At 41.1% G+C, this 27,130-nt stretch overlaps 1 protein-coding gene across 1 annotated transcript in view; it reads left to right on the top strand.

Moving 5' to 3' along the window:
- LOC141800207 (uncharacterized) overlaps positions 1 to 26,893 on the top strand; it is a 96,132-nt gene extending 69,239 nt beyond the window's left edge. The window contains exon 5 of the mRNA XM_074682624.1: positions 26,749 to 26,893. Coding sequence (XP_074538725.1) covers positions 26,749 to 26,778 — 30 coding nt within the window. The 3' untranslated portion in view covers positions 26,779 to 26,893. The remainder of the gene's footprint in view (positions 1 to 26,748) is intronic.
- The last annotated feature ends 237 nt before the right edge of the window (positions 26,894 to 27,130 follow it).

Here is a 27,130-nt window from a genome sequence, read left to right as displayed (position 1 = left end):
ATCTGGAATATGAAATATGTACTGGGTCATCATAATTTTCATCATTGTCAGATAACAAATTATTGTACAAACCTGCAACTAACACCAAATTGTAGCAGACAGTCGGCTGAAAGGGAGTATAACATTAAAGTAGGACTAAAGTGTTTAGTGACAATCACGGTATGCTTAGCGGAGGCATGTTCTCTCTGAGTGCTTTCCTGGTCAATAACTATAATGCTTTTGTGGTTACACCATTTGACAATTTATGAAATAAAATACAAAAATAAAATACAATGATACCAACAGAATGGCAAACTACACATTTAAACAAACATCAAACATGTTGTTAAAACAAGTTTAGAGCACATTTTTGATACCAACTCCTATTTGACGCTGTCCCAGGTAGAGAGGGTTATATTCTTAAATGGTTTCTGCCTTTTTCTCATCAGGTTTTTCTTTATTAAAATAGATTAAAAAAACATCTCAGTTTATGATGACTTTTCTTTGCTGAAGGGATGGTTGTTCTTTATCCATCTATCTGTTTGTCAGTGTGTCACTCTCACTTTTTCCTCTGTCTGTGTTAACACAGTGAGCAGTGAAGTCACTGGAGCAGTATGCCTTTGTAGATCTGTGTGTGTGTGTGTCCATGCACAGACACACACAGTGTGTGGCAGGACAGCACAGTAAAGGTCAGCGCGATGAGTTCAGGAATGACAGGAAACAATGAACCTTCCCGGGTCCAGTAAATTAACCCATGTCACGGGCTGCTCATTCCTGCTGATCAATACTGAACACTTTGCTTTCAGAAAATGAGGGTCATCCTCCTTGGGCCCAGCCTCCCCGGGGACAGACAGGAACGCTGATAAAACAATCACCATAAAGAGTTCCAGACTCACAGCTGAAGAGTGAGTGCTGGAGTCTACGGGCTCCAGTGTCAGCATGTGTGCTAAGAGCCACTTGCTCTCCTTCACCACCCCCGACCACCGCTACCTCTGCTCCGACAGGGGCCCGGTCAATAAAGTGGATTTGAGATATAAATGTTTCCCACAGCTCCCTCTATCACTCTGAGACACCTGCATGCCAGTACAGAGTGACACAAAGATAGACTCTGTGAAACCATCTCTACCTCCCTCGGAGAGCAGCCTGTTTGGAAAGCTAGTCCCAAAAAGAAGTGTGTTAAGTGCTGCAAGTACAGCTCGTAATCTCTGCCTACTTTGGTACTCACTTTTATCTCTTACTGAATTTCCTAAAGTGATTGAAGAGCTGAAAAAGTCCTTTGAGAGTAATATGCTTGGCAGCTACAGGGGCTCGATAAAGTGTCTAAAAAATTGAGAAAGTATACAAACATCCCAAGAGGCAGGAGCAGTTTTATCCTGCAGTACCCTCATTTCTTTCCTCCCCAGATGCTGAACTCAAGTGATGGAAATTTTGGGTAGTTGGTTAGATTTAATTACAAGACACTGTCAGAAAATGTGCTTTCTCATGACACCCATGGTCCACAGATTCCAAAAAACACTAGTGACCGCTGACTTCTTCTGTAGCAGACTGGGTAACAAAGTAGCCATTGCATATGCTCAAGTTACACATCCTTCTTAATTTTACATTTATATAAACACCCAATGTGCTAAGATTTTAGAGCCCTGGAGATAAAGAAAAGGCAGAGTATTTCTTATCACCCTTATCACAAACACACACCCAGCAGTGAGCCTTTGAGTAAACAGGAAATCATGTTGAACCACAGTGAGCAGTTATCAAACAGCCCCATTTGACACTTTGCATCACAGGATTCCATCATTTATGTAAGTATGATTTCACACAAATATGTATTCATTGAAATTCTGGATGTAAAACCAAACTGTTAGTTGAGTTGCCAAAAGGCAACTTCCACTAAACAGAAAGAAAGCCCCCATATGTTTTATTCCACCTCTTGAATCAAGAATAGTTTAAGAGTTTTTTTTTTTTTTTTTACTTTTAGATGTTATGATCATTTTAGTCTCAATGGATCAGTAGCATTTCCTGTGGCAGTAGTCATCCTCTCTTCAATTTTTCTGCTGTCTTGCTACACTTCTTTTTATTACTGTCACTTAGGGATGACAGTACAGCACTGTCAGGTAGCCAGGTATCAATACTATCTTCTTCTATTTTGTGATTTTACTTCACAAAACTCTGAAATCTGTTGAGACGAGACACATATACACTCAGCCAACGATGCCTCCTGACCTCAGCTTGTGGTCGCTGCTGGCTGCCCAGAGCATATTAAAGGCTTAGATAAAGGGAGCTGGAAACTGGTTGGGGCTGGCCCATCGGCCCGGAGAAAGTGCTTGGAGCAGCAGTTGCAGTAGCGGCTCAGGGAGCCTTTTTTCCATTAGGAGTCATTTCCAGGTCCACCCTCAGCCGGTGACAAAGTGGTCTCCGCGTCTTCATTTTCTGCTGATCCCGAGTGAGCCGGAGGGAGGGAGGGACTGTCATCAGTTACTGCTGCCGCCGCCCCCTAATTGCAGCCAACTGTCGATGCGTGCATTTGGACCTTTTTCAGGCCTACATTATTTATTGAGAGAAAAATATTGTATTGATTTTGGATGGCATGGTGAGGTATAAGTGATGTTGCTAAAGAGCTGACAAGACACTATCAACTTTTATAACAGTGTCATAGCTGTACTTTGCTGACATAAAATTAACACGTTTCACTGTAATGACAAAGAATGACTGCATTGCAGGGAAGTGGTCTAAAAATGAAGTGAATTGTAACTTAGTTTTTCACTGCTCCTGTAAGTAGAAGATGACTAGGGATAAGATTGTGGGCTTTTGGAAGATTTCCCAAGATTGTTTTAACTCTTCTCTTTTTAATTTGCCTACAAATAAAACTGTTTTTATATCCGCTTACCCTAAGACACTGCCAGATTCCTGTCACCTCTCAAAACCTGAAAATGACACAAAACCTCTTAGACCAAATGTGACTTTAGTTGACATATAAGACAGATGACTGGATAGTTGTCACGCTCCACACTGCTACCTGCTCAGCTACCTGGTACATCTGGTGCAGTAATTATTTCTGTCAAACTCCACTCTCTGTCATTTTGACTCTTGATATGTTTAACAGGACACACAGTATAAACTTTGGTTTTCTTTGCCACATATCACTAAGTTGATCCCTCATTATTGACATCAAGCAAACTATACATTGATGATCCTCCACAGATAGGTTGTTTGTTGTGCTTCCATCAGTCCCGGTCAGTTTGCTTCTTGATGTGCTATTATTCTGTTTCTCATGACAGTTCAAGCAGTGGGTACTTGGCTGTCCTCTGGGTTTCCCCCAACGCGACAGGATCATGAATATTGAACATACTCAATATTTACAATTTCAAATCCACATAGCCCTCATCATCTTCTGGGCAGGTTTGGTAAAGTAAATTAAGAAACTGCACTCCAAAAAAAGGTCTGGTAAAATGATCTTGGGAAGTCTGAGGACATTTTAATGTAACTTATTTCAACGTAACATGATAAGTATTTAAATTTCCCTTTTGATGAGAAGTGTGACTTCTACTGTTGTGATGATATGGATGACAGCTTACTACTGAAACACATTTATTAACATCAACTGATTACTAGCATCATTAGCATTAATGAAAAGTAAATGTTTCTTACTGTTAGAGTCTCTCATTTGAGAGGTTAGGGGTCACATGACAAAGTTATCTTAACCTTGAATTGCCCCCCAGTGGCTGTGCCATTGGTGTGTGAATGGCATTAATTCAGGGGTGGCCAACCAGTCAGAGACCAAGAGCCACAAAAATTACCGTGGTACAACAGAGAGCCACGTCACACATGGGTCTTACAAACACACTTCCTGTCACACATAAACGAAATGACTTAAATAAAAATCAATACATTTTCAATTTTTAAAGGGAGGTTCACTGTGTTTGTTGGTGTGTTGAAAATCGTACTAGAGAAGAGAAACTGAAACTTAAGTATCAATGTGTATACCCAAATATTGATCAACACTGATCCTAACGTTGGCATCAGTATATCAATATTTTAGATTGAAAGGCAAAGAGCCACATGTGGCTCATAAGCCGCAGGTTGGCCACCCCTGCATTAGTTAATACAGATGGGCAATTTACTTTATTTGTGTGAGCTGGAGTTCCGTACAAAGAAGAGTTAGCTTGCACAGAAGGGAATACGTTTGACTTTGGCAGAGATACTGAGTTCACTCATAACACTCAAAGTTAATGCATAAAGAGTCAGAAAGAACACTTCACCTTTACTTTTCTCATTTATATTTTTTTATCACACAAGGTTCATATCAGCAATAAATGCTCACATTTGGTCTCTGTTTAGCAGATTGCCATTTGGGATCAACGTGCAAATATCTTCTACATAAATGGGCTGTAACAGTCTCACCACCTTATCATAAAAATGGCTTCCATTTTTATATCCCCTGAACTCCTTAGCTTTGCACCTTAGCCTCAAAGTGAGAGCGAGCTTTTTGTTTTTCAGTGCATCCAATTACTATTCCATCTATTTCCCTCCAGTTGGGTCACATTACAGAGATGTGGTCATGATCCTCTTCCAAAGCAATGACCTCATTACCTGTAAAGACTTCTTGTAGATGTGTGAGCACATTAGAGCTGTTTAGTGATGTCGGGGCAATAAGGTACAAGGCCGTACTTTGGCACCAGCTGGGGGCTCTGCAGGAGTCCCAGGAACTATGTGAACAACAGGAATGCTATTCTGCATATCAAGGATCAGTCCAAGATTTATAATGAAACACATACATGAGGGGAGTGACACATACTGTATAATCTGACTCTAATCTTTTCAGACGTTTTAACAAGGCTGACAAGTCGCATAAAATCAAAGCAACCTCACTATAAAGTTCTGCATGTAATAGTTAGCACAGCTTTGTTCAAGATAAAAGAAAGAAATCACATTGTTACTGAAAACACAACTGTTTGCCAAACTACCACTTTCTTTTGTTTTACAATAGTTTTCTAATAAAACAAGGCCGGCTTTCACAGGCAAGGGAGAGCAAGAGCTTTGTAAACCACTTTCTCCCTCCTTTTCCCCCTTTTCAATAAAGACCCTGTGCCTAGCATACCTGCAATGTTTGATTCCATGTAATTGAAACAAGGCGAGAGTTGGTCCTTGCCAGCACATGGCCTCACCATTTAAGGTAATGTTTGCACTGCTAAAGCGGCTAATGAATCCAAGTCTTGGGAGCTGGCACAGTGACTCGGCTCACCAGGGTCTGAAAGAGCCTCGGGATGCTGTCCCCTTCCCTTCCACGCAGCTGTGAAAAGTTTAAAAAGCCCGACCCCATAACATGAAACGGTGAGGGCGAATACAACTACAATTAAAAAGGAGGGAAAAATATTACTTTGGCATCCTGAGGTCATTATCCGCAGTTTATTGCCATTTGTACAGTGCTTTTATTTTGCTTTATATGAGCAGGATTGGCCTTTAATTGCAGCGTTTGCTTGTTTTTCCTTGCAGTGTTTTTTAATTTTGGAATGCTTGTTTGCGTCAGGGGAAAAAAGCCTGTGCACCTTCAGTGACCCCATGAGTTCCCCCAACAAAATGATGATGAATCTTAAACTCTTTGCTCCTGGGATTCTCCACAGAGCTTTTGCAAATGGGGAGCAGTGGACAATAAATTCTTTGACAGTGTTATAATTGTTACTAATTTAATAGGAGCACAGACTTGCAGTCCGACCAGGAAAGTCGTTCTTGTAGTATCTTTCTCTTTGGAGTATTTAAGTGCAGCCCACAGGGAAAGTGTATGTTGATATGATAAAGATGTCTGGATCAGAAGTAATAACAGCCTGGGTTCAGGGGCCACACCAGCATATTTGAATTTCCTTTGGTTTATTTGTATGACTTACGGAGAATATTTGGAATTCTGCACATTTCTTTATTGTGATTAAATCCTAGAGCTGCAGTGCTGCATTTTTAAACACATCTTATTTCTCCCAGCTTTGCTGTGATGGAGTGTAACAAAACACAGACTTGCTCAACACAGAACCAGACCGCATTCAGCCAGCAGCTCAACAATTACATCTGTCCCAGGAATTAAGAACACATTTGAGGCCACAAGCCACAAATACGTTTCAGAGGAGATACTACTTTTCACCTCCGCCACCTTTCTTTGTGGGTTACTCTGCTGAGCCTGAGAGAAGAGCTTAATCCACTAACTAGACCAGAGAGCACCCTAACTGGCCTAATCCAGAGGCTCTCTAGGGCTCTCACAGGTACTGATTGACTGATTGGTGGAGATGGATGCTATCTGGTGTGGTGCAGCTCCATTGGGCATTTAAACAACATTAACGTTCCTGGATAGGCATAGAGAGGGCGAACATTATAGACCATGAATGATGGTCTCCTGACAAATCAGTATGTGCCATGACAAATGCACATTTTATGACGCTTTCCAGTTGTTTCTGTCAGCAGTGGAGACTAATGTTGCTGCTGCTGTGTTTGTGTTTGTGTTTGTGTGTGCTGGAGCTGATGCATGGGCATTGAGTGAAGTCCTCAGGAGCTCTCCTTCTCCAGTAATTTGGCATGTTTGCTTTAATGTAATGGGATTGTATTGCCAGATTTTTCTGTAGTCTGGAAAATCTCTTTTTCAGTTTCTTCAGAACATCAGAAAGTGAAAATGACATAAAAGAGCAGCTCTGGAAATAAGCAGAAAAGGATAAAGACCTGTGTCAAAGCAGTATTCTAACATTTATGATAACTCATTTGATAGTTATGTGTGCTGACTTGGCAATCAAAAAAAATGAACAGGACATTATTGTTTTTTTCCTACACATAGATACTTACACATGCACAGACTCCAGAGGCTTTAAGACCTTCATCACCCTGGATGCTTTTATAACAGACATACAGATTGTTCAGACCTTATATTTGAGTATATGTCATCAACAATGAAACCTTCCCTGAAATTTCTATCTTTCTTCAATAGCAGGGTGTTTCCTAAGAATTTTCTTCAAAAAATATAATTTACAAAAACAAAAACAGTTTTTCTTTTGAGCTCAAGGAAAACAATGAACGGGAACATTAGGAGCGTTTTTTCGGGTTATCAGTCACACAGGTATTTAAAGATGGAAACAAACAGAAGATGGGTGGGATTTTGTCCAAGAAATTCCTCCCTCCAAGGTTTCAGTTGCTTGTAAAATATGTCTGTATCCTGTGCTCGGAACTCATTAGACGAGTTTGTACCCACTGGAGTGTGTGAGCCCTCGCAGAGCTCAAATCTTCGGAGCAGTGCTGATGTAATTAGAGATTGGTTCACATAGCACATTATGGTGGTCTCTCCTTCGTGGACTAAGCAGCAGAAAGAAAAGAAAAAAAAAACTCCTAACATCATAATCTAAGTGATTTTACACCCTTTCTAAACAAAAATCCTCATCACACTTACCTTTACTGAAACAACCGTTCAGATAATAAAATGAAACACGTTTTGCTGCACCATAATTGAGCAAAGCCATATTGGACCCTAATTAAATTACAGCCATCCTCTCTCATAGCTAAACGATAATCATCTCAAAATTCACATTTGCTAATAGATATGTTGAAGTTATTAAAGTAATCAGCAGCAAAGGAAATCCATCCAGAATTGATTGAGGAATATGCTGATTGAGGCATGGTATTATTTGGAGGTTGAGTCCAGTGTGGGAGTGATCATTAAGAGATCCTGCAAATGAATGGGAATTATCCTTATTGTGAAGAGGGGGCTTACAGGAGTGAAGGCTTCTCACTGAAACAGACCTTAATTAAGAGCTCTACTGTTATTACCAAGCAAAGGCAGAGGACTCCTTTCAAAGTAAAGTAATCTGAATACAGTTATAAAACCAGATGAATTTAGTCATTTTGGAGGTAGAAAGGCAGACTGGGAGTTACTGTCTGTTAGAACAAAGGAGCAGTTTTTTATTTATTTCCAAACTTCAAACCCCAAGTGCAGTCTGTCCTTCACATGCCCTGTACACACTGCTCTTTTTGTGCTTGAAATGCATTTTATTTTATTTGCATGCCACCTTTTCTCTATTGTCTTGATTCGAGTGAAAATCGATGATGATTAGTCGGGTAATATGATTATATGCATCTGGAATTGATGTTTACTCTTAAAGCAGTCAATGCCAGTTAGGTATGAAACCATGCATTCATTCACACTAAATCACATTAATACCTAATCATGCAGAATGAAGGAGAAATTCAATCGCTGACCAACTTAGTTTAAATTGCTGAATGTTTATCCAATTTTCTGTTAAAACTAAGGGGTGAGATTTTGTTATCTCAACAAAGTCAGCAAAAATGTGGGAGAGAAAATTTAAGCTTTTGTTTAAATGCTGTCTGTTTTTTAAAAGTTATACTCAAATAATTGTAATTATACAACAACTTTTTTCTTTTTTTTTTTTTTTTTTGAAAATTAGACAGCCACGTTTTTTTTTTTTTTTTAAAAATATGTTTGTTTCCCCTTTGGGTTAATTGGAAACTGTAAGATAACTGCAAAAAATGTTTTTTGTACTAGTTCAAAGAAAATTAAATCATAATGAAAAATGACACCCTTGAAAAAGTCTAAAATAACCTCTTCTTTACATTTCTTAAAGATAGAGAGATGACGATGGTGTTATTGTTTTGTAACAGTGGAAGAAACGGCATCTCTTTTGTGTCTGCCTCTGTCTAGCTTTTTACTCTCTGATGAGAGCACGGTTGTAGAAGGTACAATAGCAATTGGGACTTATCTGCTTTGCATTACTGTGAGAAAAAGCACAGATGGATTTGAAAATTCACGGGAAGTCCAGATGAGCAAAATGCTCAGGAAGCGGAGAAAAAAAAAGTGAGTGGTAGGCATTCAGTTCAGTCTAATGAGATCTGTTATTCTGGCTCATTTTATACCCACCTAATCACACGCTCAAATAGATTCAGTGAAACCCCATCTCCCTTTGAAGACACACCCACCACTCATGTGATCTGATTAGTATTTTACATGAGATACCAGCCCAGGCCAATTATGAGAGCTGACCACAATGTTCCAGTCATTCGACGGGCTGGAGATTCACTGAGGTGGAATCATAATTTAAAGCAGTCAAAGACAGACCCCTGAATCAGTGGCCCCCATAATGCACCATAAAAAACGGTGGCTCAATTAGTGCCTAGCCAGGAGCGCTGGCTTTGCATATGCCATCAAAATGATTGGTTGTCAAATCCTTTATAAGACTTTTTCATGTTATGTAGCTGTTCAAGACTCTATTTGTAACTTAAGGCGAGGATTCTACATGCCACAGATGTTACTTCTTCTCTCGACTTTTTGGGCTGCAGACACATTATCACTGTCAGAACTATCTTCCTCCCCTGCAGGATCACACTGCACATTTTGTTAAAATAGCTGATCCAATTCCAAAATTACAACCTCTTTTTAAAATGCTAAATATATATCTTCAGAAATTAAGTACACACTGACTTGTATGAGTCTGACAGTGAATGAGAAAAGCAGAGCATATCATTAAGTCTTGTTGTGTTCTCGGAACAGAGCGCAGACAGAGATGCTGGATCCAGAAGAGGGTGCCATAGATCAGAATTCAGGCACGCTCTATCGTTTCTCTTGCTTTCTTCTCTATCTGCTGTGGTGCTGTCTGGTAACAAGCACACACAATCACACACAGGTCTGATCAAGGAAGGTAGCACGCTCCTTCTGCAGAGTTCATAACTGTCAGCTCCTAATTCAGTACAGTAGAGCAGTGTTAATAACCACTCTGCAAGGATTGAGAAAGGGAGCAGGGGGGCATGGGTGGAAGAGATAGCTTGAAAATAAAAAAACTCATCTCATCTTTGCAGGAAGTAATTATTCTTTTATTCGCAACAATATTTTTTCCTTTTTTCATTCTCTTCTCTCTGTCTCACTCTCGGTCTCTCTTTCTCCTCCAAACCAGTGTGTGTACTCTCCCGCAGGACCTAGGTGAGGAGTTATTTCTGCATCTGGCTTGAGGTTCCACCGAGCTTTTACATAATCAAATCAATATTGCTATGATTCACCCTCTGGCAACGACTGCCTCGTGCAAGTTTCACTGGTGATGTTTGGCAGCTTACGAGATAAAAAAAGACAGAGAGTGAGAGGAAAAAAAACCCTTAGTTAAAAATCTGTGGGCTATTGATTTCTTGCCTTGTTGGTCCTCTCCCTACCACCCAGCTTCCCATCGCCCTATTTTTCTCCCTCTTTCCTTTGTTGTGTCCTCTGTGCTCTAGGTGTGATTTTTCAGTCAGGTAAATAAAGTAGTGGTCCGACAGTGTGGTGGGGTTTCTGGGATGCCGAGGTGAGGCCTGAGGTGTGGCAAGGCTTCTCTTCCAGGAAGTGCGGCCGTTGAAATGTATGATCCATCTTGATAAGTTGACGGGCTAAAGACAGGAGCCGCACACCAAACAGACTCCTTTATAAAAGCAAATATGACAACCAAATGTTAAAAGTGAGGAGGGGGGCACACCAGCAGGCATCTTTAACAGAAAAAGCTTTTGAAAATAGAAAAGTGAAAGGCTGTAGTGTTTCAATCGTTGCAGATTCTGGCTTGTTGAGTTGTGGTGCTCTCTGAAAGATATCAGTGCTGAAATGACATGATAACAAGTAAAAGAATCAGCTCTACTTCACAAGAATCAGCAGATGGCTTCAGAGACAGAAGTTCAAATCCACAGTTGAAACTATGGACAAAAACTGGTTAAGTTTTCGGTGTCTTTACAAGGAAAACACAAGGCTCAGATTCTATCATAAGGTTTTTTTTTGTTTCATCAAGTCTTTATCAGGCACATTTAGATGATCTTTTCTTTTACTGTCTTACAGTTTCTTAAATCATGCCTGATTATAACTTATTTAAAGGTTGGTTAAGAGCTTGAAGCTCCTCCAGTCTTTTCATCTCAATGCACCCATGCTGTCTGGACAAGTTCAGTGCAGTCCTGTGAGCTGCCGCACCAAAGCATAAATCCTTCCTCTTTGTCACTTTGATCAGCCTTCCTTCCTTTCCTCAAGTGTCCGCAAGGAATGCGAGCGGGTGGGGGACAGCGGGTGGAGTGAGTCCACGTGTGAGAGGTGACAGGAGATGAACAGAGGAGGGATGATTGTGTGAGTGTGTGTCTGTGTGTGTGGAGAGGGGTATAGCACATATCACATCGCATTGATTCGGTCCATTTGGTGGACTGAACATGAACCCAATAATCAGATCTTGCTTAAGCACGCGCTTCCTCAGTAATTGACTCTCGCATATTGATTAAGATGTTGATGTGTCCCAGTCCTGCTCCTGTGCTAATGCAACTGAGAATGAGCCTGACCCCCTCCCCGTTTGAAACACAGACACATGACACACACACGCACACGTGCACACACACATGCATGAACAGATACGACACACATGCACACATATAGACACACGTAGTGCACACACAGCCGGAACAAGGCTGTCATTGGACTCAGTCTAATAGATAAAGCTGTCATGCCGATGCTGCAGTGTCTCACAGGGCCAGCAGACCAAATTAGCCAGTCAATAATTTATGTTAGAATAAGAAAAGAGAGGAAAACACAGATGGAAAAGTGAACAAAGCTGCTAAAAATGTCAACAATCTACAAATTAGGGGTGGATTTGATTACTTCTTGAGAAAGATCAGTCATATTAGTTAATTTTTTATTTTCCTTTCAGCTTTATTTTGTTTATTACCAGGTTTTTAAAAATATTACATCCCGAAAGACAAGGATCTCACAGCTTTTCCATAAATATCAAATACTGCAAAGTCAAGATTCACACGACATGTTTACAATTATGTATTTACACAATACCTACATGTCCTAGGATCTGATAAACTCAAATGATCTTTATGTCAGAACAAACAAAGCAGGAAAGAGAGGTCGTCATAAAACCAGGAGCCCGTTTTATTCTCAGACTGTTTGAGGTAAATGAGAAATAAAACAGAGGCCAATAAGAAATCACAGAGTTAAGGGAAATGTTGTCATGTTTAATTTACAGTCTGTTTAGAGTTTTGAAGTGTCCCATATTTCAGCAGTTTAAATCATAAAATGAGTTTAGTTTTTAAAGTGGTGGTGAGTGCAACATAAACGAACCAAGTAGTATTGTGCTCCTACAAAATGAAAGCCTTTTAAGAGGCACATCTGATCCAGCATGTACTGTGATGGAGTATGAGATGTTTGTGCTTATGATACCGTGACAGTGTCAAAGTGCACTTAATGGCAGACTTACCCCCTGATAACAACCCACCTACATAACACTGAGCATTTTTCATGTATTTATATGTTTTTTTCTTTATAAGTTTAATTAAAAGTCTCAGCAACTGTTTAACAAATGATGCTCTCTTCATCTAACCCGTCCATCTGACAGTGTTTTGTGTCATTTTGGTGTTTTCAAACATTTAAACATTTTTGACATTCATATAGACTCTTAATTCTCAAAAAGAAAGAACATATTTTATCATCACACCCCCCTTAAGGAATAATTTTGGGGTCAGTATCTTGCCCAGAGGCACATCAGAAGAACAGCTAACCTACTGTTAAAGTGTTTTATACAGGAGCTTCCAAAAACTGTCTTTTTAATCCCACTTTTTTCATGTGAAAGGTTAATTTCATTTTTTTGTCTGCAATTATTTCTCACAGATATCATTAGGAGGGGAAATCTGTCAAGTATAAAAAAAATAAATAATCAAATCCAATCTACTGGTGAAGCACAACGCCCACCTCGTACAACACCAATACTGAACATAATCCAGTTTGTATTTAAAACTGTTGAGAAATTGTTGCAGTTACTTCTGTCTGCTTTTGATCCAAGTCCAATAAACAGATATTAAGCTGGCATGCTGCAAATGGTGTAATGATAATTCAAAATGACGGAGATACAACCATTAACTACTAACTGTCATGTGCAGCACTTTGTGTAAGTGTGAAGCAGTTTGACTCTTTGCACGCTGAGCTTTTCCTTCCTGCAGACAACCGAATATTTTACCCTCACTCTGACATAGTTTATACAAGTATTCAATGTTTATGCCTCGTAGGTTTAGCATATTTCCCATATGGCCATTTTGATGAGCTCCTGAATGACAGTAGTATCTGTTTTTAGATTGTATTGTTGGACAGCGTAGATGATTCCTGATTTCCATCACCTTTGAAAAGCAAACACACACAGGCACACACTCAGACACACTTCCTCACACATAGACACAAAGTTACCCGCGCAGCTACTCAGACTTAACTATTCAACAATGCAGGGTTACAGTGGCAAAGCATACAAGCACTCTTGTTTGATATTAACCCTTATCTTGTTGGGACTGCAAGTCCCATGACAAGAAAAAAATGTTGCCAAGGATCTGGTTGGAAAAGATCGTTGTGTTTGTGTCTTTTGAAAGGCAGAATGTGTGTTTGTGTGTGTGCGTGTGTGTGTGTGTGTGTGTGTGTGTGTGTGTGTGTGTGTGTGTGTGTGTGTGTGGCCTTCAGGCCTCTCCTACCCTGCTCCTGCCCCAATGGGAGGGCTGCCTGTAGCGAGGTGAACCATCACTCTGAACCACCCACCCCCTCCCTCCTCTCTCCCTTACTCCTGCGTGTCTCCCAGGAGTGGACCGACACCTCTCCGCTGGCCAGAGGGAAGACCAGCTCCTCTCCTGGGCCTCCTTCTATGTCTCCAATCAGCCTGCGCTGCCATGGCCCTAGGGCTGCTGCAATGTGATAATCTCTGCCTTTTGCGTTATGCATTGCCCTGATGAATTCATCTTGTGACCACCTGGCACTCGCTGTTAGGAATTCAAGTGTTGTTTTTGCAGCAGAGGCTGGGGCGAACGCTGTGAGGGACTGTTTTCCGACTGTCAGTGAGACCCTCTTCTACTCCCTCCCCCTACTCTTTATCTCTCCTCCTCCAACATCGGCAGAATGTTTTAACCTCTCGAAAGACCCTGGCGTATCTGCTGTTGTGGTGGCAGGAGTGGGATTCTTCACCTCAGCAGGACCTGTGTGGGAAAAAGCCCTGCTTGGTATTTAAAAACGGAAGGGCTTTTTGCTGTAAGACAAATTGAAACGCAGGAGGCTAGAGAGGAATGTGGCTGTCAGAGTCAACAGCTGCTAGTTTTTTCGCTATGAATAATCACTAGGGTTGACCCACGGAAGCTGAGGATTGTGTAACACATATTTCACAAAATTAAAGGTCAATGCAAACATGTGGCAAAGCTTGTGCCCCATAACTTTTGACTTTCTTCAAAGCTGCCTTTGTGACCTCAATTAAATTATGGAAATAGAAACTTGAGGCAGACAGAATCACTGTTGTGTTTCCGTGTCGGGCTTTATAATACAGGTTCAATCGAAATAATGAATTAATAGATGCATTTTTCATAAACCTTCAGAAAAAATGTGCGCCCTGATGCCGAGGAGTCCAAATTTGAATATGGTCTCACATGTACACTATGTAGTCACACAGCACTTGAAATAGCTTGTGGCTCAAAACATTAGAATTTCATATTTTGTTCTGTGTGCATGTGTAAGAAAGAGAGGGGAGAGAAAAAGAGTGTGTACAAGCAAAAGAGCAAGAGAGTGTCCATGTCCTTGGCATCATACCAAATCTATAATTTACACTTTTACATAATTGGACTTTGCCTTTGCTGCTTATTGATTATGAATCCATGTCTTCTCATTTTCTCCAAGTGACAGAGCAGCATGGGTAAATATTTTAATAAGCCATTTGGAAAAGAAATGCCAGATACTTCACCAAGACATGTCCTGTGAAATGCAATGAGAGACCACCGAGTGATGCATGTGTCATTTTCTTGATTTCACACTCATTCAATCGTATTTCATTCCAGCCCAGCCTGGACACTAACCAGAGACTCAGCTCTCACCACATGGTCCCTGAAAAGGACATTTTCTCAAACCCTCAGAAATGCATATTTCCACAAAATGAAAATAATCAACTTAAGGTTTGCCTTGTTTATTTTGCCTCATTATGTTGTGCTGTAAGGGGATACGATAAATTGTGCTATATGCCAGGCGCACCTGCCAGGAAAATCTGATAAGAGAAATATTTACCCCCAGAGTTCTGCCAGTAAACCACAGATGATGGATGAGCGAAGGATAGAATGCAACGTTAATTTGCCAGACACCTTAGAGTTAGGCCCAGAATCTGCAGAGAAGTGTCCCCTCTGTGAAAATTTCCTAACAGCTTCAGCATTTAGCATACTTTTTATTTTTATTTTTATTATTTAGCTGTTAAATTTTAATCCAGAATTATGGTACTACCCCTAAAACATGCTTTTTTATTTACTGTGATGTAAAAATAACTTGTGACCTTGAGGTTTGAGATACAGCTAGGAACTACAGCAGCAAAAGCAGTTTTCATTTCATTTGACATGTTGTCAAAAAAAGTTGCAAGAGACAGATTTTAAATAGTGTTGAAGTCCCTCGTTCTGTAGTCTCAGCACTAAGTCATCTAAGAGTAAGACAAGTATGATACATCTTTGGGCCAAAGGTCCTAGATGAAATATTTATCAGAGAGCAGTAGCTTGCCAGGCTGCTGTCACTCTCCTATCATCTACAGGACTTTGGACTTGTTAGCCAGGTAGCTACAGGCGAGGCCCCATGGCTGAAACTGTACAAGGAGCTGCTGAGTGGGCAGGTGTCTTTGTGCAAAACCTCTCACTTGTTTTCCTGGACTAACTGTTTGTATTTCTCTGCCTCTGATCATGAAGGGTAACCTTAATCGTGGTGGGTGAAGCCAATCTTTGTGAGCTGTCATTAAAACGGCCCCCACGGGCATTGGTAGTGCGGTAGTAATTTTGCACTCAGGGCTATTGAAGTCGCCATCTAAAGAATAACTCCTTTTTTCCCCTCTTTTCAACAAGCTGGCTTCCAATCTCTCCCATCTTAATCTTCTGAACAGTGTTTGATTGAACATGACAGCGCTGTAACTAGACATGAAAGAGGGCTCAAAATACATGCTGCTGTTGTGACTTTCTTTAGGAGAAGCATCAGCTACTTTTTGGATGGTTTGAGGAAACAGAATTTGCTGAAATCTTCTTTTGTCTTGTGGTGAATTGCTTAACAAGATGCCACACAAGATGGAGTGCATCAAGGAGGTCAGCACCAAAAAGCAAGGACCACCATTTTGTTCCAGGTTTCTGTTAGACTTAGAACTTCCTTTTCACCTGGTGCCTTGTGTGTGTGTGAGGTAGTGGGGAGACCAAAAGTGGGAGCTTCAGTTCAAGCTGTGATGGACTCGAGGCAATTATTCTTAATTGGGGCAGAGTGGTTCCCTTTAGCCTGTCCACTCACTTCCCAGTTTCGAGTGACATGGCTGGAAGTCAGGACTGGAGTGATGCCATTGCTCCTGGCATCTAGTAAAGTTTCACTGAGCACCGGTTTGCATGGTTTCTCCTTAAACAACCCCCAGACTCACTGTGACCACTGCCTAGACCCCATTACAGTCTTATACCTCGAAGACAGGGTACACTAAGGAATGTAAGTGCACCATGCATTAAATTAAACACATCAATTGAAAAAAGACAAGTTTGTTTATTACCTTTGATTGATATATAACTTATTATTGTGAAACAGTGAAAAAATTGTGCCCTAAATCTTAGAAGAACAAATTCAGTCTGCTGCAGACTTCTAGTTATCGCCCGCTCTGTTCTGTGTTCTCATTCAGGGTCTTCCTCCTGCTCCTCGATCCTGCTACAGACTAATAAGCTTGTCCTGTAATCACGTTAGCCGCCCTGTCGGCCCCAGCCAGGGGACCTAATTGGGACAGAGCCTTGGACAAAGTGAAAATTAATAACTTTTGTCAAGCTCCTGGCGCATTGTCTTATGAAGCAGCGCAGGTCAATTAGAAAGCGTGATACGATAAGGTCTAAGCAACAGAGGAGAGCTGACTCAATTAGGACAGGGACTGGACTGGTGAGCTGGGAGTCGAAGAGGGAGATGGAGAGAGATTTCATCTCTAAACTGCAGGTTAATGTGCTGCAGAAATGGACTGTTAGTTGCATTTAAATGTCTTTTCTAAGTTAAGGGGACATGGCATCATACGGAACCACTGGAGACGTGTATTACTTGAAATTTTTTTCTGTCTTCACACCAAACAAGACTAAGTGATTCAAAGCAGCTGCTTTATGTGTGTGCATGCACATGTTCAGGGGCGTGTGCGTGTTTGTAGAGAGCTGGTGGAGCTGTCACTTAGATAGACTGTTCCCATGCAAGCAGTACAAGCCCCTGAAGCACGTATCAGTGATGCGCATCAAAGGGATTGTGTGAAAGCCTTTATAGTTATAATAGATGGGCAGACGCCAAACCGCAAAATTCTTGATGTTTTCTCTTCTCTCTTTTATTTCTCCCTCCTGAAGGTGACATGTGGGACCAGGTTCAGGGAGGATGTCAGAAAATCAGTGGCCAGGCTTACTGGAATACCTGGCTTCCTTTTTGTTTTGCGTCAACATCATTAACAGATTGTTTGCTGTTAAACTTTATTACGTAGCCCACGACAGAATCACAGAAAGCTTCAAAGTTGATCTGAGTGTGCAGGCTGTCTCCCATGACTGCCTCCTTCCTCCCCCTACATGTGATAATGATTCTGAGTATCTCAGGACTGCCACAACACATGTAATTTAATTATCAGCTTTACTTTGTGTCAATAGTGTCTGCAAAACACAACCGGATCAGCAGCAGCCAAGAAGTGCAGAGCTGCAGATAGTTTTCTCCTGGGAGGAAGAAAACACTTATCTTTGATTCAACATTTTGTCCCTGTGTTTCCTCTCTTCCCTTTACCTGCTCCCCTTGTTGCCTCTCTTTACTGAGATACCGATCTAAACCTGTCCCGCTGTTACTCTCAATGTGACATAATCTAAAGCTGTTAAGTTGCACTTTTTGTTGTGTTTCAGACAAAAGAAGAGAGTACAGAGAGACAAAGCATTTACTTCAGGCTGTAGTTGGCAGTCAATTCAGTAAAAGCCTGGTTTACATTGACTATCTCCAAAACTGGTGCAAGATTCTTGAGTGGCACAGAAGTAGATGATTTACGGTTTAAGCTCGCTGCAACTTGTCACATAAGTTGATCATAAGTTGGTCATTTATTAATCTAAGACATGCAAAAGGGGTTACAAAGAATTAGAAACAAAACAAGAAGCTTTACAGCTCCTGAATTAGTTACCCAGTCATCAATTACCAGATGAAAGGAAGATGAATTGAATATGCCACGACATTAAAAATTGTTCATGGAAGTAAAAAAAAGTAGTTTTATTATGTTATGTAGTTGCTTTTAGGGATCGTCTGTATTTATATTTCCTGGTCTTAAAATCAAAATTTGAATACAGACTTACCGATGAGTGTAAAGATTGGTAAAAGATAACCAGAAAGATTGAAAACAATAAATACTAAAGCAAAACCGTGTCAAATTGGTTAGCTGTGTGTGGCTAACTTTAGCAGAGCACCACCAGCTCTGTTCTATTTAAAGGTTAATGTCTGTGCTTACATATTCTGCCTTTTCAAGTATGACCAGCATTTCAAGCCTTCCAGTAATATAATTAATTTGTTCCACCCATAGGCTAAAAAAAATGGACGTCCGCTTGCTCGGCTCAAAGTGAGGTCTCCACAAAAACTGCTCCCCCTGGTGGCTGGTTGCAGTATAGGTTAAAAAATCTGGGTTTCCAGCCATTCCAGATAGGGTGTGGTCAAACTTTAAAAAATTATTACACCCCGCCGAAATGTTTCTCACGTCTGATTGTTGTGGTGATTTAAAGATATCATTTGGCTGTCTTGTATTCAAGTCCTCTTTTTTCTTAAAAATTATGTTTTTATTTGTTATATGAGGTTAAAAATGAGGTTTTAAGCAGTGTTTAACGATGATTGACAGATGCCGTTCTCGTGTATTTCTTCCGGGAATTGTAACATATGTCCGGAGGTAGAGTCAAGAAGTGATTAGACTCTCGAAAGAAAAAAATGTATTTTTTAATTTTTGCTCTCAGATTTTCCCAGAATCCATCATCGTCTCTACTGCGCAGACTCTAGCTGCAAACTGCTACAATGGCTGCACCTGTGACGGGGGTATTTTGGCTTCAAAACCGTACAATGATAACTGGCGGAGCCACACTGTTCACTCTATATACAGTCTATGGGTCAGCCCACTGTTGCCTCTGGTGCTGATTGGTGAGGGTGACAATGTTTATTCAGAATGCTTCTGGACTGAAAACATTAGTGCTGTCATGTCACACTGTTTTGTTGATCTGTCACTATTTTTGTACCACACACAGCAAAGATTTCAAGAGTGTAAGATTTCTTACCCCACAGTAATTTGTAATGATATGTTGTGTTTGCCTGTTGCTTTCAAGTTACAGTTTTACGTTGGCCGCTCAAAGCAAAGATAGTAAGGATGTGAGATGGCTCACTATTCAGCAACTTAACTGTGTGATGATTTGGGATGGGCATTTCAAGCAAAAGAGCTATTCACTATTCACTCGTTAACACTTGAAGATTATTCCGACAAGCCCAAAGCCGCTGCCCACACACATACCTGCCCCAACATAACACTTTGACAAAGAGGGAGATGGCTGTTACGCTCTGCACGTCCATCATCAAATTTACTTCTTGGGTGACGAAGCCAACCATTGAATGTTGATCTGCAGACAGCGCCGTACTTTCCACAGCATGCCTTGCTCTCATATGGCGGTGCAATTGTTGACGACTTGGGATATGCTAGACTAATCTTGCAGAGTTTACACCGTACCTTGTTTTTGTTCATTTTTCGAGGGAGTTCCTGGGGTTCCCAATCCATATTTTAACATCTCCTCATTCTTGTTTTGGCTGTTAACCCTCCAGCCTGTTTACTTCTGGTCTGGCTCCATTCATTATGTCAGTTTATTGCCGTGGTCAAGTTAAATACAATCTGGTTTGGACACATTTTGTTTTGTTTTGTTTTCAAAGTTATTGGGCATTATAGATGGTTGCACAACTTCCTATCCCACTTGACCTGGTTTTTGTGAAATTGACGCGTAACAGCTCTGGTATCCTGCATAAAACTGCCATCTGCCACAGACAGGACAAAGCGACCTTTATATGAACTGTTCAATTTTTCTTATGTTAACAACCATTCGAATATTTAAAAAATCATTACCTATCCCTAGTGATGATGTCACTGATTAATTTGATGGTTGAATTTATAACTATCTAATTTTGTTGAGTGTTAATAGACTATTTTGAATGAATTCGATTGAGTGAATTTGATAAGCTGCTATTGAAAAACCATCCTTATTTTTCATTGGTCCCAAAGCTTGAAGTAGTGCAGCTCCTAATCCAGCACCATGAAGCTGATCAAATAGCCAGTTCACAGTCACATAATGTGATACTGTTCGCATCGCGCTGTAACATGAGGCAGATGTCTCAACCTGTACTTTCCAAGTATCCCAATTGTTAGCAATTCAATCTTGGGCTACATCTGCGTGTAACCTAGTAAGCAGTCCCTCCTGCCACCACATTATTGTTCTCTCCCATCACTGTACCTTCTCACAGAAGTTTCACCTCCCTTCTATGCAGGTAATGCAGACAAATGAGGCTTTAATGTTATCCACAGTGCCATCCTACATTCCCTCGCTTTGTCATCAGTTTTCCTCCCCTTTAAATGCATTTCTCTACCTTAAGCAGCACTTTATTGTGGTGTGTTATTTTGTTCAATTGGATTAAATGGACAGTAACTAGGAATCCATTTGAACCTGATCCTAGCTCAGGCTTCCTCAGCTAACTCCATTAACTGTCATACTTGTCCAGAAGCCCTCCTGTGCGATGGCCAGTTGTGTAAGTTGATGCATCATCAATAACCATGATGAGAGAATTGCACAGTCTTTAAAAAGTAAAACCTTATATTTTACTTCTTTCCACTGAGGCAGCAGATCAAATCAGCAACAGCGCAGGCCCTGCTCTAATATGTTTAAACAGTGATGAGACGCAACTCTAGACTCCCCTGAATGGGACCACGGCACTCTCACTCTCAGTGTCTCAGCGTAAAGTGGTCTCATCCATGAAGTTATGAGCACAGACACAGACACCGGTGCTAGTTTACCCACATTACAGGCCCCTTATCAGAGCTTTTGAGACTCAACCCCTTCTCACATCTCCTTCATGAAATACTTTCAGAGTGCTCTCCCTGGTGGAGCTTTCGGGAGGGTAGAGGAGGGAGCTCAGGCGAATGAATCCCTGTGGTGAGTGCTGCTCCCTGGGCTTATTCCATGGATCTCTCCCCTGCTGTCTGCTGGGACTCCCTCTTGATGCTGTAGAGTAAGAGGACACCAGTGCCCTGAGCAGCCTCTCAGATTTATTGAAACTTCATGTCCTGTCCCGGTAGCTCATTTGTCAGGAGACCTAATTTACACTGGCCCTTAGGACTAATTGCAAATTTGCGAAAAAATGCTGATGTCGTTGGAACTGGAGAGGGCTTTTTTTGCCCCCTCCCTCGGTGTCCCTTGCCATGCATTCGCTAATGCGTTTCATCTGTAGAGCATAAAGTAGACACTGTTTCTTCTGTGTGTGTGTGTGTGTGTGTGTGTGTGTGTGTGTGTGTGTGTGTGTGTGTGTGTGTGTGTGTGTGTGTGTGTGTGTGTGTGTGTGTGTGTGTGTGTACAAGGATAGGAGGGAGTGTGCTGGGAGAGGTAGAGCTGTAGGGTGTGTGAGGAAGAAAACACTCCAAGATAAACCCCTGATGGGGCTCCTTACAAACAGGAATTTGTGACAAAAACACAAACATTATTTAATGTTTGATTCAATTCTGCGAGACCAATGCCCTCTCTTCTTCCCTATCAAGTTATCAAGGCCAGAAACAAACCCCAAGACACTGCGCCACATGGCAGCATCTATTCTTGGCAACCAGAAGACACCACATGACAATTAGCAACACAATTATCCCAGGCAATGGGTAGCTCTATGTGCAGATGGCAACTGCTCCTAATGAGGGGACTCTGTGATGTATATATAGAGTCCTGTGCTGAATCACTGCAAATTTTAAAACATTTCATGAACTTGGATTTTAGAAGAAGGGAATCTGCTACAGAAGACAGATCATGTCTTCACCTCAACCATCAGATTAATTTTTAGTTTTACACTATCCAACAATAATATTTATATCCATGAGAGGGTGTGCAGTATTTTGGGGGCTAAATGGCAGAGCTGTGGTGTGGAGTGCAGCTGTGAGTGCAGAGCACATGCTGCTTGATTTGAGGGATAATATGCAGCCACATGACTCAATCAGGAGATCTCCTCCCTTCATCAAAGTCTTGACACATGCAGCATGCTTTGTGGCCGTTTTCACATGCAAGTATTGAGAAACTGACAGATTCTTGTCATTGAGGACTCGTTCGAGGAAATCTCCCCTGCATGTGAAAGTGAAATTGTGTGCACATTGGGGTTTTTCCAGTGGTTATTATGATTATTATTATTATTTGTTATCATTAGTTCACCTTTTGGGGGTTCTTTGTAAAGTTTTGAACCCACTTCACAAGAATATGTTGTTAAAAAGAGCACACGTAAAAAAAACAGAAAATGGCCTTTTCCTCTTCTTTTGATGAAGCAGTTTCTGGCACCGTGTTTTAGCCGCAGCGCACATGCACAGAGAGGAAAAAAAGGAAACAGGGGAAGTTTGAAGGGTAGAGCAATTATCTGATTACAAAAAACATTATATGTCAAAAGGAACAACAAAATGTAATTGGCTTGGTGTGTTTGAGCTGCAGAAGGCCAGATGTAGAAAGGTGTGCATGGCTGTCAATGTAATGGCTAACAGCTTGACCGTATAGTCCACAAGGCCCGCACCAGCAGGGCTCACACAACAATAAAATCCACTGCTTGCATTTGTTAGTACTACACACTTCAATTTGATTGGTAAAATTCACACTCTAATGGGCTTATAAAGGATTTCTTGGGCACAGAACAATGAGCTGGAGGGCTCGAGCAGTGCCAGGTCATGGACACCCAGCGATTCACAACATCCCCCCCTTCTGGGCATGCTTAGTTTCCCCCATATCCACCAGTTACCCTCTGCAGCTCTGTTTAAAAGCCAGTCGGGATGTTCCAAAGGTATTTAATAGCAGTGGTAGTGAAGGTGTGTATGTGTGAGTGTGTATATGAGTGTGTATGAGGATGGGGGGAGTTTGGACCTCCCACACTCAGGTTCAACCACAGAGCCATGGCTTTCTGTTTCTCCCCACCCTATCTCTTCCTCTCTTTCTCTTTTTCTCCCACTCTTCAACCATATGTGTAAGTGAAGAAAAGAGCTCTTTAACCAGAGACACCTTTCTCCTGCACCTTGCCCAGTTGCTCCCCTATCTGGTGAAGACAACAGAGGGATAGAGAGCCCACACATAGGGAACACATTTACCCAGGCAGAGAGCCAGAGCATTGCATTCCCATGGACCTGCTCAGGGAAAGAACTGCAGAGCACATTTTACACGTAAATATTCACAATTGGATGTGGCATGTCCTCTCCCTCTTTTTTTCTTTTGTCCTTTTTTTCTCCTCTCTGTTTCACGTCTCATCCCCTTCACTCAAATCAGTCTGCCATGTTTTGACCGACCACATTGGCCACGCCGGCCAGGACAGGAGTAAAACGAAAGCAGAGGCCGGCTTTGGATTTATCTGATTTTGATTTGTCCTGTGTTAGGAATTCAGACTTAGATTTCACTCCACTTTTTCACTAAAGACAGCCAACTTTACCTCATCTCTCAACTATCTTGCAAAGAACATGCTCAACGCTCCCTCTGTGAAACCATGTGCTCCGTGCATTTGTTTTCCTATGTTTGTGTATACGTCTATCGAGCTGTCAGTTGTGACTTAAGGCCTATATGAGGCTTTTTTTGTTCTGTGTGTGTGTGCAAGCCTCGTTTCCTCTTGATATCGTTGTGTTCAGTCGAATTTCCAGATCCCCTTTGTGATACTGATCTGTAATTTCATCTGTTTCATATGAAAATAGCTTTAATGGCTGCTCTGTTCCAACAAGGCGCACATGTGACTAAATTTGTTGAAGGCTGCTTGCCCAAAACTCTCCATCAGCACCTTGCATGGGTGGATGTCACGATGTTTGTTTAGACTGTCAGTCTTGTGTATCTGATGTATTGCCTTGTTTTATACATGCTACAACACTACATATCCACTTGGACCAATGAAACTTGAATGTGACCTTCACCTAGTACTGATCAAATAACTAATATGTCTGTTTCTGTGATTGTTATAGCAATTAAAGGCAGCGTTTATGTGATCTCAGTCTGATGGTGCGTTCCTTTCTCTTCCCTAGTGGCGCTGGTGGCAGTGGTGGGATTATGAAGTGGGTGTTTGCTCCCTTTCAACAGTCTCTCCACATGGCCTCATGCCTCCTTTGTCTTTTTATAGCCTCCTTCAGGGAGATGCTGCACTCTCCCCGAATGCAACACAAGCCAAAACACCTCTCAGTTCCTTCGCCAGAGCCCATTGCCCAGGGAATACTGCTATTCCTCCCCTACTTTTCTTCACACACCTTCTCTCATCTCTCATCTCCCCGCTACCCAACACCAGTCCCTCTCTCCCCAGCCTGGGCTGGACACAGATTTTTGTTTTTGGAGCATGAGCATGAGAGTGATACGTGAGTCATAGCGTTACATTTGAAACTCGAGCCTGGGGTTTCAAGTATGACACGTTTAACCTTATGTGTGCCTGAATTATTGCAGTCACCTTTCAGTCACATTCACTCCATCAAACTCATTTTTCAGTGGGAAGAATGTGGATCAGTCCTGCACTATGAAATCATTCAGGCAATTTTGATGATTTATCATCAAAGTATGCTGACCAGTGTGTGTTGCATACCACAGTCTCCACAAAGTAATTGTGTGTTGTCAGCTCTACATCTTTGCTGCAGAAAGTCTAAATCTCCAAATTTTTGTCAAGGCCATTTTGATGCTTAAAGAACATGCCAGCAGTTTTGCCAGTGTCTGTTGGGCTCATTGCTTTACATCGGCAGTATATAATTTGGTATTGATTATCTTCTTTCCAGACAGGCTTGTTGGTTTTCATTAAAGTAATTTATTTTTGGAGAATTTGGTAAAAAAAAAAGAAATAATGATAATAAACAAAACAAAAAACAAAACAAAAAAACAGCACAGTTTACAATTTTCCACTGTATCCCAAAAATGTGTATTTAAGTTTGTCTCTTTCCTTCTTTTAAAATAAAACTGTTGGTATTCTGAATTACTTTGGTAATTTCAGGAAACTAGGGGTAGCACCTACAGGACAAACGGCAAGACATTGACAAGTTGTTCCTTAAATTATACAATAAAAAGTGTGATTGACAAATTAAACAAGAGCATTTATTAAATAGTTATACCTTATTCACTGCAAAAACTCAACAACTTAACAAGTCCAAGTAAATGTTTGTGTTTGTTTTTAATGAAAAAAAATCTTCATGAAGTTAATATGAGCCATGTTTTCCTGGCAAAGTCCAGAAAAATGTCTCATAGTAATATGTTTCAAAGACAAAAATGACACTTGAATTTCTTGTAAAGAGTAAAAAAAAATCCACCCATAGGGCAAGAAAAATGTTCTTGTTGAGACATTTTTTTATTTCAAGGGACATGACAAGAAAATTTTTGTAACCTGAGTGTTAGCCTTTTTTTTTTTTTACTCTTTACAAGAAATCTGAGCATCATTGTTTTCTTATAATATCTTGCAGTACACAATGGTTGGATGTAGTCTCTATGATGTCACCCATTTGTTTCTGAAACAGAGTTTTGAAATCCATTGTTGACTGAAGTCACACTGGGAATTCTGAGCTCAACCTAGTTTTGAGTCTGGATGAGGTAAAGAGGTGGCCTCTAGCCTCTCTGCAGACGGCCACAAGTTGCCCACCTATCAGGCAAGTCAGCCATGCCCTTATATGGGCATCACTTTTAAGATTAGTAAATAACTTCAAAATTCACCCCCTGTACGGTAGGTGCTGACAGAAAAATTAGATATTCAGACCCAAAACGCCATTGAACCAGATGTAAAAATGTTAATTTTGCTGTGAGAAAATCAGCTTTTTGGCTTTGGACACCTTAAGGAAAAATTGCAGGACATGAACGAGTTGTTCCTTGAATCATACAAGTGCATTGGCTCGTGATGGCATAGTCTGACTGCTTCTGTCAACTTATAAGTAACATGAACTTTCAGCAAAAAATGTCAAACTATTTTTGGTATAAGTTAAAATGTCTCACTATTTTATTAGCCCCCAGTGTGTTCAACAGAGTACATTCAAAAGTTACATTTCAATTTGACTTGTTTTGCTTAGTGTCTAACTTTGTGAAAAGTTTTGCAATAAAAATACTCAATCTGAGGATTCTTAACTCCCAGTATAAAAATGTATCATGACTTGAAATCCAGTGTTATCCAGTGGTAGAAACAAAGCTGCTTATTGCCTGCTTGAAAAGGCTTCTACTCACTTACCATGCACAGAATTAATGGGTGGATAGGTTGTACATGAAAAAACAGGTGGTATGTTAAATTTACCCCCAAAACACAAGGGCATAAACAAATGTGGCTGCCTGGAAAGTAGAAAATTGATTTCAAAAATATGTATATGTGTATTAAATGGGCCATAACTAGTAAAACAACCTCTAAAGCTGCCAGTCTTCAAGTATTCTTTGTTTTCCATGCAGGCCTTCTTAACCACATAAGCCACGTCTTGGTTGGTATTTCACGTGTCTACAGTTTTTCTTTACGTGCTGGCAGCTGTCCACACTCAGCCTGTTCCTAACCAGCCTTGGCCTTTTTTTTCACAGTCTCTGTCCCTCACCACACCTACCCTGTAGCCCTGTGTGGCATCAGACATACAGGCGTGCCACTGCACTGACACGGTCGTTTGTCTTCTGACCGCCGTGGCATATGGAGAGGGCTGGCACTGCACAGATGTCCACTAAGTGCTGATGAAGGGAGTGAGGAATGGATGAGCTGGGGCTGAGAGGATCTTTGCCGGTGCTGCTGGAGCCTGGTACCGCTCTGCCCTGCTGCTGTTATTAACTTTACTGTACAGGGGAGGGGGGCAATGAGGCTATTCAATAAACTATGTGTTTCTAGATATCTGGAAAAGTGAGTGAGCATGTGTTTGCTTTTCGTTCTCGCTCTGTCTTGGCTTGTCTCTATCTCTTCATCTCTTTCTATAAT

Source organism: Halichoeres trimaculatus, unplaced genomic scaffold (assembly GCF_033239565.1).
Source record: "Halichoeres trimaculatus isolate MK-OKI-2021-1 unplaced genomic scaffold, fHalTri1.1 fHalTri1_scaffold_2, whole genome shotgun sequence".
Taxonomy (NCBI): Eukaryota; Metazoa; Chordata; class Actinopteri; order Labriformes; family Labridae; genus Halichoeres; species Halichoeres trimaculatus.
Note: the sequence above shows the minus strand (reverse complement) of the source record. Positions and strands in the feature narration are given on the sequence as shown.